The sequence below is a fragment of the Cyprinodon variegatus genome, unplaced genomic scaffold (genome assembly GCF_000732505.1).
Source record: "Cyprinodon variegatus isolate N-32 unplaced genomic scaffold, C_variegatus-1.0 Scaffold38, whole genome shotgun sequence".
NCBI classification, from domain to species: domain Eukaryota; kingdom Metazoa; phylum Chordata; class Actinopteri; order Cyprinodontiformes; family Cyprinodontidae; genus Cyprinodon; species Cyprinodon variegatus.
In genome coordinates this window covers 1,287,052-1,302,766 of record NW_015150491.1, presented here as the reverse complement: position 1 = coordinate 1,302,766, position 15,715 = coordinate 1,287,052, and the positions used below count along the sequence as shown (strand labels likewise).

Sequence of the window (15,715 nt, the reverse complement as noted above, 5' to 3'; positions counted from 1 at the left end):
CCCCCTGTTGAAGACCTCCGTTCCAAACTATAAGAACATTTTCCAGCACTGCCAAAATAGTGAAATCATTACATAGTTTACTTCCAACTGATTTCAGAATTATTCTAAACTATTCATTCTTAACTGATGTGAAGGTATATACTTCACATCAGTTAAACATTATAGTATTTGTTTCTCAAATGAAAGAAAAACACAGACATGTAGAATAATCTGAATTTATTAGCTCAGATACATTATTCTGTTGAGCAAAGATGACTAGTCAGTTACAAAAATACAGTATACTTAACTTAAACGTCAAAGCATTATAAAGCACATCTATGGCATACAAGAATAACTCCTAAAATGTACAACTTTACAAAGTGTTTACAAATAAGATGTAAAATGAAAAAGTGCAAAAAAAAAAGAGACAAATTACCACCCATAAAACATTGTACAACAAAAACATACTTCATTTTCCTTTTTTGGATTTGTTGTTTTATCTATTTTGCCTTTTTCCCACATGTGCTTTGTTATTTTAGTAATTTATGATTCAATAGTGCATGAAAAAAAAATTCCAACAATATTCACAGTTTTTTTCATATTTTGAGTCCCTAAATAATAGCACAGCTGTTAATAAATATCTTTTACTCTGATTTACAGTCTGTGGCACTGGTGACTCAGTGGGAAAATTGGAGCGCAGTCAAACAAATACCATATATTTGTCATGAATGTGTACTTATTTTATATAAAATCAAACAAAGCTGTTTGTAAATTTCTGGGTAATAAAACAACCCTGAGCCTTAAAGTGTCCTTGATAGTAATGTGAATTTCCTTCTGTGAGTGAGGATGTAAAATCAGTAGTGTGATAGAGTTCCATAAAGTAAATACAAATATATTTGTATTTGAATAAAATAAAAATACACCAAATACAGTACTGGAGTCTATAAAACCAATTGACCTCTTTACCCTTGTGGTCCCTAAAACAAAAATTCAAATGAGCTGATTTTAGGAGACAAAAAAACAAAACAAAATAGCACTTACTTGCATCATCTACTGCATGTAAAGCAATTTTTCATATTTGCTCTCAAATTTTATTGATACTCGTAATTTCTTAAAGAATATCTTGAATTTTTTTTTAAACATAACACTCCAAAGGTGACCATAGAGAGAGAAAGACCGAGTCGCTATTTTGAAAATTGACTAAACCTCCACCTATAGGAACAATTAACCTACTGGATTGTAAAGTAACCTCAAATATTTGTTTTCATAAAAGCTCCTAAAAGTTACACGCTAGCCTGAGCAGTATATCTGAAGTTGCACAAATCCGGAACTGTAAAAGCAGTTTGTTCACAAATGTTCAATGTCATATCTTAGCTTAGTTAAGAAGAATAGAGGTTGCATGCTAAGGCTTTTCCGCTAAGAACAACAACGCAGTTAAATGTTCTTAGGAGCAAAGTGATCCGATATTCTGAACTACTGCATCTGTACAAAAAAAATGTCCTAAAAGAATCAGATGTAAAACAGTTTAGAAGTTTTGAAATCATAATTAATCACAAGAAATCGCAATTCTAATAATTCTTAGAAGGAAGTTCACATAAAAGCTAATGATTAGAGATGACCTATACTTTTTTGACCTATACTTTTTGTTATATCTGTAACATAGTTCACTAGAAATAAAGCTGCAATCCAGGTATTGCTTTAATAGATGTATTATTTATGTCTAAGATGTGAAGGGTTAGTATGTTTGATGCAAAGCAGCACCCATCCAAGCAATATGCGGTATATTAGCATTTTTTGGTTTTTAGTTCCCCTGAAGCCTTATGCGAAGCTACTGGAGCTCAAACAATGAAACTTTTCCCTCAGAGAATGGACAATGTTGGGTTGGCTCTGCTGCTCTTCATTCCAAAGGTACTTTTCCAAGTGTTCGCGCTCCAGCGGCTTTAGCGGTTGGCAAGAGTGGGCTGGAGTGCATGGCAAACTCCGAGACTGGACAACACTCCGACTCTGAGTTGAGCTGCTGGTTCCCTGGTTCAACCTGTCCCGCTCCACTTCACTTTCGTCCTCTGAGCGTATCTCGACATAGTCGTCGTCATCGTCTTCATTGTCCTTGAAGTTAGCCAGGTAGTTCTGAGTGGCATTGAGGATGGACAGAGCAGAAGCCCGGTTCAGGACAACCACCTGCTGACTATCCTGGAGGGTAAGGTCTGACTGTCTCAGGGTGGATTGATCTGGGAGGCTGCTCTGCCGACCAGCACGGGCTAAACTAGGTCCATGAGGTCTTTCTCTGTTGGAATCCACAGTGGGTCCTTTACAACTGAGCTCGGATTGGCAGTGTGTCTCTTGCTGGGGACTTGTTAGAGAACCAGCTGATTGAGACTGATTAGACAGGGAAGACTTTGAGGAGGGAGAATTAGAGGAAGGATGTCTTTTTATGGAATTGTACACATGCTCTTCTTCACTTGGCGCTGAAATGCATGAGCTCCATCTTTGTGATGATGGAGCTCTTGAAGCAGGTTGGATAGTCTTGAAAGAAGGGATGGAAGAGGTATGGGTGAGTTTATGCTGAGAGCTAGACGACATTTTAGTGTCTGTTCCCTTGTTAGATGAAGACATAAAGTTCATTAGCTCCCCGTTACTATAGATGGAATGGAGCCAGTCATCATCCAGTGAAGTTTCCGGCATGGATGGAGAGGAAGGGAGGCCGGGATGGAAGTGATGCGAGGAGGCTGAGCTCTGACTGGTCGAAATAGGAGCATCTTTATACATCACCTGGTCATAGAGCTGTGAGTATTCAGCTATCCTTGCACCTGAGAGGGCAGAATAGAAAAGATGAGATAGGGTGAGCCATTCTCATTAGTTAGGTGATTGCAAATTCTCAGTAAGCATTATGCCATAAAATGACAACTTTTTTGTTCATACTTCAACAACAGAGAGTTTGCTAATTTTAAAGGACTTGAGCATTTTCCAGAAAGGCTAAAAAATACATTAGCTTCTCCAAATGGATTCTTTTAAACTTTCAGCCTGTCTGGTTTAGAAAAAACTGTTCTGCTAATCACTAACAGAACATATTAAAGACTAGGGCTGCAACTAACAATTATTTTGCAAATCAATTAATCTGTTGATTATTTTTTGATTAATAATCGATAGCCAAAATTTCCTAAAACTTTTCCACTTTAGGAGTTCTGGATAGAGCATATTGACAGATGAAATAGTTTTTATATCTTAAATACAAAATGTCTATATATATATATTGTTTTACAATTTTAATATAATTACTGCTCTAAGTTGCTTGCTCTGTCAGCTAAAGGCACGTTTTACAGTCTCTATACTCCATTTATCGATTACTAAATGTTGTCTCAATAATTGATTATCACAAGTATTCCGATTAGTTGTTTCAACCCTACTTAAAAGTTAGATACGTCTGTTTTGAATATCTTTTTGCAGTGATAGTGATGTTGCTTCCAATAACTGCAGTTTTATTAGGTAAATAAATTATTCTTATTAACACAAATTTAAGATATGTCAAACTAACTAAACTAAGTGAAATGAGCCTACAAAAGTTGGTGCATGTCTTGAAAGATGCAAATGAAAAAGGAAAAGTCATAGCAATTATGCAGCTCAGAATTTTTCATATTACCTATGGCCGCACCGCCTTGTTTTTTCTCCTCCAAGATAGCAGCAAGGTCTTTCTGTTTCCTGTCCACTCTGGCCCGACTGCAAGAATCCCCTGGATCCATGCTTCTCATTCTTAGCAGCTGGTTGGCCTTCTTGATCTTTTGGCTATATTGCCGGGCCATCAAGAACACACGACTCTTTGTTTTGTCCATCAGCTCCAAGTCCACAGATTCCCCTAGCAGGAATGAAGAGGTCGCCAAGGGGGAGTCCAGACCGGCCAGCTCCCCTGGAAACAGGCTGTGAAGATCCTTCAGAGCGGCCTCTCTTGGAGCAGTGTTGCGTGGCGGAAGCTCTACCAGATCGTCATCCTCAAGGCGGAAGCTGCCGCTGCTGAGGCGTGCCAGTCTGTTTCGGATGCTCTTCACCGTGCCTGGAGGGGGTTCTGGCGTGGCAGGAAGGGGGCGGGATGCAAGAGCAGGGGTGTGGGTTTCTTCTGCAGTGGTACTTTCTTTCTCAAAGTCCGGAAATTTAATTAATGGGATGGTGAATGATGGTGTAGAGGTAACAGGTGGGGACTGAGGTTGATGTGCTGGTGAGCCCTTGTCTTTAGGGCTGGCAGCTTGAGCACTAACCACAGGGTAGGTTTTTGTAGGGCTGTTTTTAACAGAGGATACCTTCTTAGGTGACTCATTGGAATTCACAGGGAATGCAGCTGGAAGTCGTTCAGCTTTCTTTGTGTTCTTCATGTAGTTTTCTAAGTCATTACAAAGCTCATCGACCTCCTCAGACATCCGAGCAGCTCCTTTGGAGTCCAGAGGAATGGTTTTAGAAGCAGAGGAAGGATTATTTGGTTCGATAGAGCAGAGGACAGGGTGGGAAGTTTCTGTTTCTTCCTTCTTTCGGATATCTAGGCTCTCTGTAAAACCAAACCCATCAAGACTTTGAGCCAGGTTTTTCTCTGACGACAAACTGTCCCTCTCTTGTTTTTCCTTACGTCCTTCATTCTTTTGCTGCACCTCAGATGATGGTGGTTCTCTAAAACAGATGGTGTCATATATGGTGTCTTCAACTATCTTAAGATCACAGCTCCCATATGGCTTCACCTCCTGTGTGGACGACCGGTTGCTCTCTGATGAACTTTCTGGTTCAATGGGAGACTCTCTGACCTCTACAACACCTTGTTCACTCGCCTGACTTTCGTCTGGGTCTCTCCTGATCAGACCCATGCTCCTCAGGTCTTCGTAGCTGATGTTGTCATATACATTTTCAATATCGTCCATTGTTAACTGCTCGGCTGAGGAGGATCCAGATATGTCATTGCTGGACGATTCAGTGTGAATCACTTCCAAATTGCTGTGGCCAGCCTCATCAACCCCTCGTCTCCCTTGAGCCTCTGAAGCCTTCTCTCCAGCACTGCTTGCCCTCCTCAGTACTCTACTGCCATCAACAGGTGGGTCTACCTGAACTGTGGGCACCTGTTCAACGTGCCAGCTGCAGGGTCGGGTGGTTCTGGGTGACGACGGGGCCTCCAGTTGCTCGGGGAGTGCTTCTGGCTCAGGTGCGCTAGGTTCTGTGGGAACAAACATTTGGTAGATGTCCTCATCGTCATCATCCGGCTGCATTGTTCTTTGGCGAGTGGGGAACATAGCCCTGCGGGCACGGTGATCAGCCCAAATGTTCCTCACAGAATGGTCAGTTTCTGTCACAATTACAGAGGGGACTGGGGTATCCGGAGGTTCCTCCATCACGCGAGGAGTCCTCAGTAGCGGAGGGTGGTTACTTCCTTCCCTTACTAGCGATTCCCTTGCTCTCTGAGTTAAAAAGAAAAGCAGAAATAATAAGTTGTACATGAGGCTTGCGCAATTTTGGAGCAAAACAATGTCGTGAAAATAGACCCAAATACCAAAAATTTCAGCTTTGTATTAGTAGCTCACCTGCAGGTCTGAGGCACTCATGTTGAAAGCTTTCCACTGCTCTATGCTGTCAACAGATGCCTGAGGGTTCAGCCTCTTCCTGCTGGATTTCCCTGGAACTTTCAGTCTCCTTCCACTTGCCTGAACAAAAAAAAGTTTCAAACAAGTTTGAGAGAAAAGTTGGTCATACAGGTGTGGTGTTAATCTGATGCATAAATTTACCCGAACACTGTCATCCTCATCGTCAGCATCCTGCTGATGAGACTCATCCCCTTCCTCTCTGTCACTGTGGCCGTAGTGATCCCCAGGGTCCAGGGACTCCTGCGATTGGTTGATCAAGCTACGGCTTCGCCCTATAGTACCCAGAGCCAGCTGGGACACAGGGGACAGAAGGGTAGCGCCTAGACTGGTACGCTGGGAAGGAGAGGAAGCATGTTTATATGCAAAGAGAAAATGAAATTCCCTTGTATTGTTTGGCTGTGACTCACTTTTTCACCATCATTGTTTGTAGCATTCTGCTTTGCATTCTTCAGCAATTTGGAGAGGGGTTCTGTTAAAATAGTAATTAACATTTATTAAGATCTCTCAATGTTTCCTTTGGATACCTGTCTTAAGGTTATTTTTTTAAAAACCTTTTCTACGCCCTCGACGAGGAGTGGGGCCTTCCTTGGTTTGAAGGGAGTCTTTCTTCTCACCATCAGGACTGTAGTGAAACCCAGGATGGTCTAAAAAAACGAACAAAAATCAATCACTCATAAGAAACATTAATATTCTATAAATTTGAATCTAGTTTTTTAGATATGGCCATCTGCCAAAATTCAGAAACTAGCTCTTACGGATTGCGTCCATCTCCAAAATGGCTTGTTTGGCCTGAAATAAAAAAAAAAAAATTAAGAAAGAATAAAAGTTAGAAAATTCTAAGATCCAATAGCTGTTACACTAGGGGGCGCCACATTACAGTCTTAACGTAAGTATCAGTAACAGGCAATGATTGAATACATACATTTATAGTTGTCAACAGTAGTTTTTTTACTCCTTAAACATTTACTAATTTTTTAACATAAACATAAACCTCAGTGTTGCTTCTGAAATCAATTTAGACCATTGGTATGACTTGTCTATTCTAACATGATGGATTTATTGTAACTCTGGTTGTTTGTTTAAAATTGTTCTCCTACAGGGAGGCTAACCCCCCTCATCCTTTTGTGGCTTATATTTCTCTTTCTAGTTCATCTTGTGTTTAGCTCAATCCCTATTCCAGTTAACTCTAATCAGTCGGTGTCCCTGCTGAATAAAAGCATTCCCACAGCATGATGCAGCCAACAGTGTGATGCACTATAAGGATGGTGCTTTCAGGGTTTATGGGCATACAACTGTATGCTACATTTTTCAGATTTTTATCTGTAAAGAGCTCTTTCCAGATTCCCAGTTATGGAATATGTTATGCTGCTACATCATATATAATATTAAAACACATTGATATTTGTGGTTTTGGTGTGAAAAAGTGAAACATTTCAGAAGGAAAAAGTATTTTTTATTCCACTCTAAATAACCTTTATTGTTATAAATGAATGGTGATATACTCCTCACTACCACATTTTTAACACATACTCTCGACTTCAAACACCTTGATTTACATTTGCTTACACACACAGGATGCACAGACTAGTGCATGTTGAAAAAGGCCCTAGAGTCACTAAATTTTAAAGTTTTTCTTTTTAACCATGTTCTTTAATCCGGCTTAACCATACAAAATGTACATTTTTAATCTTTAAATACTTTTATAATTAAAATTAATAATTAAAAACGTTTTTTAAAACTTTTTGTGTTACTTTGGATAACTTTCATTTATTTGCATTGCAATTGTCAAAGGAGATAATTTTGATATTAGGAATAAAATGTAAAAAAAAGTAAAAGTAAATAAATAAATAAAACAGAAGGCAAAGAGAAGGTCACCAGAAGAGCTAAAGGATTATTTGGGCAGTAAAAGAAAAATATTTAACTGAAAACATTTCAAACAAATTCCAGTTAATCTGTTGGGAGCTTTTCTCACCTTGGCAGGAATCTTTGCCGGATGATTTTCAAGTATGAGCCTTTTAAGGTGCAAGATCCACATGCGCTTGTCTTGCTGTGATTTGGCCTGAAGTTAGAGCACAAAAACATGCTAAGAAGGTTATATCATACATGAGCTGCAAATGCAGCATCAGGAGTCTTCTGCAACTAGTTGTTTTTTTTCCCTAATGGATGCCCCAAAACAGAGTAGTTAGCTGACAACAATGACTGCATTTAGCCATTAAACTCTCAACATGCCCAAGCAGCTCCCTCCAGTGAGTCTGTAAAGTCTTTACAAAAATAAGAAACCTGCAAACAATCCGCACACTTTCTAGCGCTTACACAATGCTGCAAGTGGCTACAAAACATTTTCAAACATGTAATTACAATCAAAATAACATTTGCAACTTTATACAGCATTTCTCTACCTGGACTGTGTGCTGTAGTTTGGGATTCTTGTAGTGAAATACACTGAAACTCAGCGGCTCTTTAGGAATAACCTCCACCAGCATAAGGTTGCAGCACTGAAAGAGACAGACCATAAGCTGTATTAGAATTACTGCTACAAAACAGAAAACATCTGGCGCTCAGCAATCTATGAGGCATGTAACACTTTAAGTTGTTTAACTGACCAAAATGTGAGCCTTGTACGTGTAGGTTTCCTCTCGCTTCTTGGTGATCAGCAGTAGTTTGTCAAACAGGAAGAGGGTTCTTTCATTCTTAGCTCGTTGAAGGCGAAATGTTCCTTCAAGAACTAACTCTCCGTAGCCGATCAAGTCCGGGCCTTTCCAGTTGGTGAGGAGGCTTTGGATTTCCTGCAGCCGGGACACACAGAGAGGAGTTAGATAAGATGTTTATTATGACACAAAACAGGAAGACTAATTACATAATTGCAATAAATAAATATATAAAAATAGAACATTTCTAAGCTGTAGAAGATAAATTATCCGGAAATGGGAGAAGAGTGGTCAATGGCCTAAATGTCTTCATGAAGGAACAAATACAAAGTAATTAAAAGCTAAACAAAGATTTGTTGTTTAGAACAACATCTCTAAAATAATTAATTTTCTTTCTTACGTAGAACTTTAATATTGGTTTTCTTTGATTCCAATGTGAGGTAATTTAATGTATTCTGCTTTTTTGTTTATAATCAAAACCTCAAGTTTTCCAGGGACTGGCATATAGTGTTGATTTAACATCTAAGTTCCTCCATTATGGAGGAACTTAGATGTATCATTTTTGGAGGATTCAGGAAATTACTATTTCTATCTTTTGTATACTATATGAAAGGGTTAGGGTTATACTTTTTGAAAATAACTTAAAATCAGTCAAGATTGCTATTAGCCTTGAGTCAGAGATCAAGGAAAATTCAAAATAGTTTCCAGCCAAAGAAAACCTGATCTGAGCATTCCCTGTATAAAGCTCAACAACAACCGAAAATACATCTTGAGGGTCGATAGACTGAATGTTTTTACACATTCCTGCAGACCAATCCCGTCTCCCAGCAGATAAAAGAAACTGTTTTTCCTTTGATCTCTTCCTTTTGCAAGGCCATCATTAGGAGTATATCTTGCGTAAGATATTGGGAAGATCAGGGTATGTGTGGTGAGTTCACATGACTGCACAGCAGGACAGGAAAATAACTGTCCTTTTTAAGTTATAGGGGTTTGGAAATCTTTTACCTGCAATCTGACAGCGTGCTCATGCTTCCTTTTCATGTCATTGATGTGCCAGGCCACTCTCTGCATGGTGTCGATGGCTTCCTGCACCACCTCATAGGTTTCTGTGTCCTTTTCCATATGGTTGGCTATCTCCTGTGCCATCACATACAAACAGATTTTAAGTAAGCACTCAATGCATGCATGTACACACAGGAATCCTCTTCCATTTTGTGGTTTTAAAAAAAAAAATACAACATCCATCGGAACAGTCATACTGTGCAACATATGTTAGAGCATTTGGCTCCTTTGCTAGAGCCGAGTTTTAAGCCAAGTTTAATGGACTTTTGTGCCAATGTGGGAACAAAATTATAAGTTTCCTGCTACAAGTTTTTTCAGGCTCTGACAAAGATGATTTTTTGCATAACATTGTGTGTATTTGGGTGTGTTTGAAACAGACAGCTGGCAGACAGACTTACATGCAACAGGAGGTGGTACTTAAGGATCCGCTGCACTGGCTTGAGCAGGTAGGACCCCAGGGGTAAGGAGTGTCTTAGAGATTCCTGGCGCTCGCGGAAAAACTTGGCCAACGCCTTGTTCCTCATGCACTCTGTTAGCACAGCCACTGAGCTGTGGAGAAAATGCTCTATGAATAAGATGGCATAGCCAAGAAGGTTTAAGACAAGGCGGAGGAAGGAAGATTTAATGTATTCTCTGAGGAAAATATTCTGATGACTGAAAACATTTTGCAAAACAATAACAGAAGATGAGTTTAACAAATGTGACAGAAAAACAACATTAAGCATTTAAAACAATGGGTAAATAATTTAGGAATTACAGTTTTTACATTTATTTTTTAAGCAAAAGCATTCAAACCCTTTGAAATTATTTACATTTTGTTAAGTTATAGTGACAAATGTCAATGTGACAATTGTCACAAAGTCATTACTCAGTGGGACATCTTTGTGAAGTTACAGACAAATTTTAAAAGGCTTCTAAGTTTAATATAGAAATTTGTAATTTGAATAAAATATCTTCCAATTGCACTATTGGTGGTAATGGTTTTCTTTAAGGATGGCTTAGGTAGAATGCATGCCACCTTTCAAATGATTTTTTGTTTTCCCATTTCCTAATCCGGTCCAATAATATCCATTGAAAAGAGTGATTCTATAGTAATATTAAAACGTGGCTAAAAAAATAATCAAATAAAATTTGCATAACACCGTGCAGCATATTACCGTACTGTGATTACATGGATTTCTTTTCCTGCATTGTTTTATTGTGGACTAAATGCGTCAACAATGACCTTCGAAAAAAGTAAAAAAAAAAAAATGTCTCCTGTTCTTCTCAACTTACTGAGGGTCGTTCTTACAGCCATATTTCAGACTAAGATGTTACATTTAATTGCTTGACACAAGCTGAATGCTTTTTTGGTTTTGCCAACCTAAACAAAATTTTGAAACTCATTCCTTTGATACAGCAGCCCCTTTACAACCTTGTAAGAACCAGATTTACTGCTTGGTGGAGCTTGTTTAGTGTGCAACCCACTGAAGAATAAAGAGCTTTTTCAGCACAGTGGAAAAAGACTGTTGTGAACTTGTCTTATTCTTTTGCGTCCTCTATGGGTGTGTGTGTGTGGGGTTTGTGTGTGTGCATTTGTGTATGTATGTCGGCATGTCTGAATTCCAGTGCCACTCCAGCATAGGCCTCACATTGTTCTGGAGGAAACCCGACCTTAGAAATCTCGATGGCCGTGGTGCATCCATAGCCTAGTGAGTGTGCGTTTATGTGCAAAGCCTCTCCTTGTGTGTGACCTCGGCTGGGGTCACCAGCTGTGGTGAGGATGTAGGAGAAGGACAATCATAAACAGAATGACAGCATACAAATCAGCTTTTAATTAGTCGGTAACTCGCAGGCATTGTCCTCTCATGTGCTTTTTTCAGTGAAAAGATTTGCAGCCTGGAGAGAAGGTGTGCCAGATAGAAGCGGTTTGTCAGAGTATGAAGAATAACCTCACGTTTCAGGAGGATTTTATCACTCATTATAATCACTGACACACATAAAACCAAGATTATACCTCCTAGGTGTCCCAAGGCACCACGGCACATGCACAATACAGAATAAAACATTAACAGCATTAGGTACGATAAGGTGACAACTTTAATACCCCATCTGTCAGCATGTGAGCTGTCACAAAAAGAATGGAGGGGAAAAAATTGAGAAAGGAGCATTAGGGAAGGCGGGGAAGCCCTGAGGCACAACTGACTGTAGACACTTTGACTCCTGCAAAAGGAGTTCTCCGAAGAGTGTGTGTCAGCTTGTCAGAGAGGCTAAAATGTACTTAACTGAAAGGTGTTCACAATGGAGAAAGGTGAGATGCTGGGAAGATTGCATGTGTAGGTGAGATAAGAACGGAAGGACATCTATACAACAGATTTCAGAACAAAAAAAAATGCAATGTCTCACAGAAAAAAGCATGAATGTATTGGAAGATAGAATTTCTGTGATGTAGGGGTAGCTGGTTTTGAGAGAATGTATGTTTTATGGATTAAATGTTGGAAACACTTTTGGATGAAGTTCATCCATGTAAGAATGCCTTCATACTTAAGAAACATTGATTAGGGAATAAAAGTCCGGATCTAATCCAAAATTATTGACTGGAGAAAAACAGAAACCCCAAGATTCATCACCAGTTTACATTTCGGCAACACTTGCTCTATAATGCTAGGTTCCAAATACACTTCTATTAGAATTATTTCATTAAATCATTCCCATATGACCAAGAGTAATACCAACAAACCAATCAACTTTCTTTAAGCAATTGCTGATGAGAACTATGAATGATTATTTATAAAGTTTCTCTTTCCCCAGTCGCCACAATACACCTAATGGACATTAACAGAGAAAGAAAGGTCACTTCTTACCGTGGATAGTTAGTGCAGTACTGGGTATAGATATGGAACTCTTCACTCTGCAAGAAACATAAAGGGAACAAGTACAATTACATCAGATTATAACTCATTATTAATAAACGAAATCTTGAGCATTCTGGTGTGTTTGGGGGGATTCGGAATTTAGCCTCTGGACAATTCAAAGTCTTGACCCAAAGTAAAATCTTTGACACAGCAGAAGGTAACATCTGGAAAGATTTTGACACAATACTACAGCTATTTACCAAACCCACTTGAACGAGTGAAAGCATAACTTGAGTTATCAAGTTCATAATTAGAAAATCATTCAGAAAATTGGCTTTTTCTTATTGGACCAAATTTCTAAAAACAATTACCAATTTAAAGAGGTTGATGACATATGCCACTACTGCTTTACGCATGCTGCATGTTTTTTTTTCCTAAAAAAAAAACAAAAACAAAAAAAACATGCAGCATGCAGTTTCTTAATTTGGACCCTCCACCTGTCTCTGCTTTCTCTAATGTGTCTTAAAGAGGTGAAAATAAGGTTTAGATCAGGGGTTCCCAAACAACCCCTAAAAGCAGCAATGGACTCCCCATTTGCATAAAAACAGACAATGCTTCAAAATATGTAAAAAAACAAAACTTTTTGGAAAGTTTTTTGTTTTAACTTTATGTCTATTTAATTGTTGCATTTTTTTATTGTAAGAATGTTAAGATTCTTTTATCAACACTGTATCATATTCCCACTGAATATCAAACTTTTCAACAAACTGTTAAGACAACATAAGAAATCAAACTTCTTTTCATGTGTGTTATGTGGGAGCGCTGGGATTTATGTCTATCAGGGACAGATATCTATCATTGATCACTTACAGATGTGATTTGTTTTGTTTTAAATACCTTATAGGTTGAAAAGCTAGACTCACGCAAGTAGGTTGTTTCAATAGGGAAAAAAAAAGGTATTTAAACAAAGGTGTAATATTCTGTTTTTCAAAATTAGAGAAAACACATTAAAGTTTAGATTAAATACCCAATTTTTGTTAGTTTTCTTGTAAAAATCTTATAAGTTATATTTTATAATACTGACTAAAACATCTCATATTTAAAGTAATATTAATACTATATTTAAAAAAAACACTAGTGTCTCCTAACAGCCATCACTTTGAAAACTATTTGCTTCAATTACTCCTGTATTGTTGTCTGATATGCAGTACTTAATGTCACAATTGACCACATTTTAATGCAGTGGTTAGCAAAATACATATTTTCATTTTTACGGAGATTTGAGTTAAAACACTTAAAAAAATCAAGAGCATTTAAAAACATAAGACAAGTTTAAAATCAATATAAAGGGTTTGCCTTGCTTGCCATTGTTTAATGGATGAGGATCAATGATCGATATACAGATTTTGGTATTGAATCAATATTACTATTTTGTAGTTAAAGGGTCAGTTTTCCACCATCATTTTAGTGATGTAACTTTGATGGTGAACAGAATTATATCAAAAACAAACGTCTTCCAGGCCCTGCTAGGTGGATGCTGTTACTGAACAAAGAAAATTCAAGGTAAACTATTTCAGTGTCAATGATGTTTAAAATGAAGTCAGAGGGAACAAAGAGACAGAAGAAGCAAATATAAAAAAAATAAAAGATATTTTTTTATCACATGTAAAAGCATTACTGCTCTTCAGAAAGCTTTAGTGCAGAACTTTCAAAAAATATCAGAAAGGCTGAACACATAAAAGCCGTTCTTTTTCCTTACTTTATTCCTCAGTGCTTATGTAGGGGTGATTTTATTTTCTAGCAACCAAAGCTGATTCCTCTAATTGCTAATATAAGGTGCTGGAGCTACTGTAAAATATCAGTGCATCGATTTCTTTTTATTTTATTTTTTCTTTGCTCATAAATCAAATAGAATAAAATTACGAAAAGTTTTCAAAGACTGGAAAAGAGAAATTGGATATTCTTCTCACCTTTGTACTGAATAAAATAACTGTTTTTAGACATTAAACACTGCGACTCCAAACTATATTGGAAAACATATACACCCGGTAAACAAAGACTCAAACAATGTATGTTACTAAGCTTCTAAACAAGATGTATGTATATAATTCTGTCCTGTTCATGACTAATTTTACATTATATTTAGCTAGTTTCAGCTTTGATGACTAGTTTTCTATTTCATAATTGCTGCCCTGCCCAGTCTGAGCCTCCATACAAGGCCTTCACTCTCCTCTGCTCACTCACCCTAACTGAAATTGTCCTTACAGCTTATGATTAGCAGAACTTCCAGCCTTTAATTCTAAGTTTATACCAACAGCTCTGAGCGGGCGGATTAAATTGCCCCTCATTCCTCATCACCGCCCCTTTAACTGATACATCTTCCCATCTTGCATACCTCCGTGAGCATCAAAGACATCAAAAGGGGCAGCGTGACTTTCTCATATTTGAAAAATAGATCTTTGGGTCTCATCCTAACACCAGCCAAGATGTTACTTTATTTCTGTTTATGCAACACAACTCTCTGCCCATGTCTTCTTTGAGGCTTTGAGTGTATATTTATTTTCTCTCTTGCAAAACTAACAGTCAGTGCTAACTCTGTTAGTTCTTGTGTGTGTGCACTGAACAGAGGAAGGAGCAGAATGCAGGATTTCAGGAATTAGAATAAATTTAAACACAGGGCAGATGACAGAGGAAAGTTGGAGCCAATGTACACATGCACCCTTACAAAGCAAACTCTGACACAGTTATGAACATCTAAGCCATCGTAAATTACATTTTGCAGACAACAGCTGTGTGAAAAAGCTTGAGTTTCATCTCTAATTTATCCAAATCAAATGATATAAACAACGTGTAGGACAAAAATACACAAAAAAAAACTTCTGAAGTGTTAGCCTGAGGTTATCCGTGGGAACCTTCCTAAATTGAAAAGCAGAGCTCCTTCATTCCCCTCCTCCTCATTGTCTCCAGCTTGCTGCTGCCACAGACCAGTCCTAAACACAACCAGATGTGCCACCATCGATTTCTGATGACAAAAACTCCCCAGCACACACTCTTAATATCTCTTTGAAGCTAAAAGCACCAGACCACAAAGTGCATAAGTAGCCCTATGGAAACATATTCTGCAAAGCTTGCATGCATGCAGACACCGAGATGCAAAGCATACACATTTGCAGAGACTCTTTGAACCTAACCATTTTACCATCAGACCTTAGAATAACTCACATCTGTAACACACTATTTTTTCGAAATATATACTAGCTATGGTAAATCATATAATCACCACATGCTAAATCTTCAAGTTAGAGTTCTGAAAACTTGTGTGCAGCTGGTATATGAATATGTGGAAAAAGAGACATCTTCCTCTGCACTATAAAGACACAAATTATATGGAGGGAGTTTGACTTGTTGGAGCTGCAGCCAGTAATCATTACAAAAAAAAAAAACGTCATGCTGGTTTACAGCCCACTCATCACTTTAATAACAAAGTAATAAAGTCCAAGGTTTTGCCGGAGCAATGATTTCCCAAGAACAGACCTATCAAAGTGAGTCAGCAGGTAGGCATTGAACATTGTAAATTAATAAT

General features: G+C 38.1%; 1 protein-coding gene across 2 annotated transcripts in view; it reads right to left on the bottom strand.

Moving 5' to 3' along the window:
* Positions 1 to 227: 227 nt before the first annotated feature.
* The window catches only part of plekhg1 (pleckstrin homology and RhoGEF domain containing G1), a 47,671-nt gene continuing 32,183 nt past the window's right edge, over positions 228 to 15,715 (bottom strand). For both annotated transcript variants that reach the window (XM_015369792.1, XM_015369791.1), the window contains exons 5-17: positions 12,142 to 12,188; positions 9,697 to 9,847; positions 9,242 to 9,373; positions 8,192 to 8,374; positions 7,988 to 8,083; positions 7,561 to 7,647; positions 6,344 to 6,377; positions 6,140 to 6,232; positions 5,996 to 6,057; positions 5,730 to 5,921; positions 5,529 to 5,648; positions 3,617 to 5,405; positions 228 to 2,786 (exon numbers count right to left, since the gene is read on the bottom strand). In XM_015369792.1, coding sequence (XP_015225278.1) covers positions 1,798 to 2,786; positions 3,617 to 5,405; positions 5,529 to 5,648; positions 5,730 to 5,921; positions 5,996 to 6,057; positions 6,140 to 6,232; positions 6,344 to 6,377; positions 7,561 to 7,647; positions 7,988 to 8,083; positions 8,192 to 8,374; positions 9,242 to 9,373; positions 9,697 to 9,847; positions 12,142 to 12,188 — 3,975 coding nt within the window. In that variant the 3' untranslated portion in view covers positions 228 to 1,797. The remainder of the gene's footprint in view (positions 2,787 to 3,616; positions 5,406 to 5,528; positions 5,649 to 5,729; positions 5,922 to 5,995; positions 6,058 to 6,139; positions 6,233 to 6,343; positions 6,378 to 7,560; positions 7,648 to 7,987; positions 8,084 to 8,191; positions 8,375 to 9,241; positions 9,374 to 9,696; positions 9,848 to 12,141; positions 12,189 to 15,715) is intronic.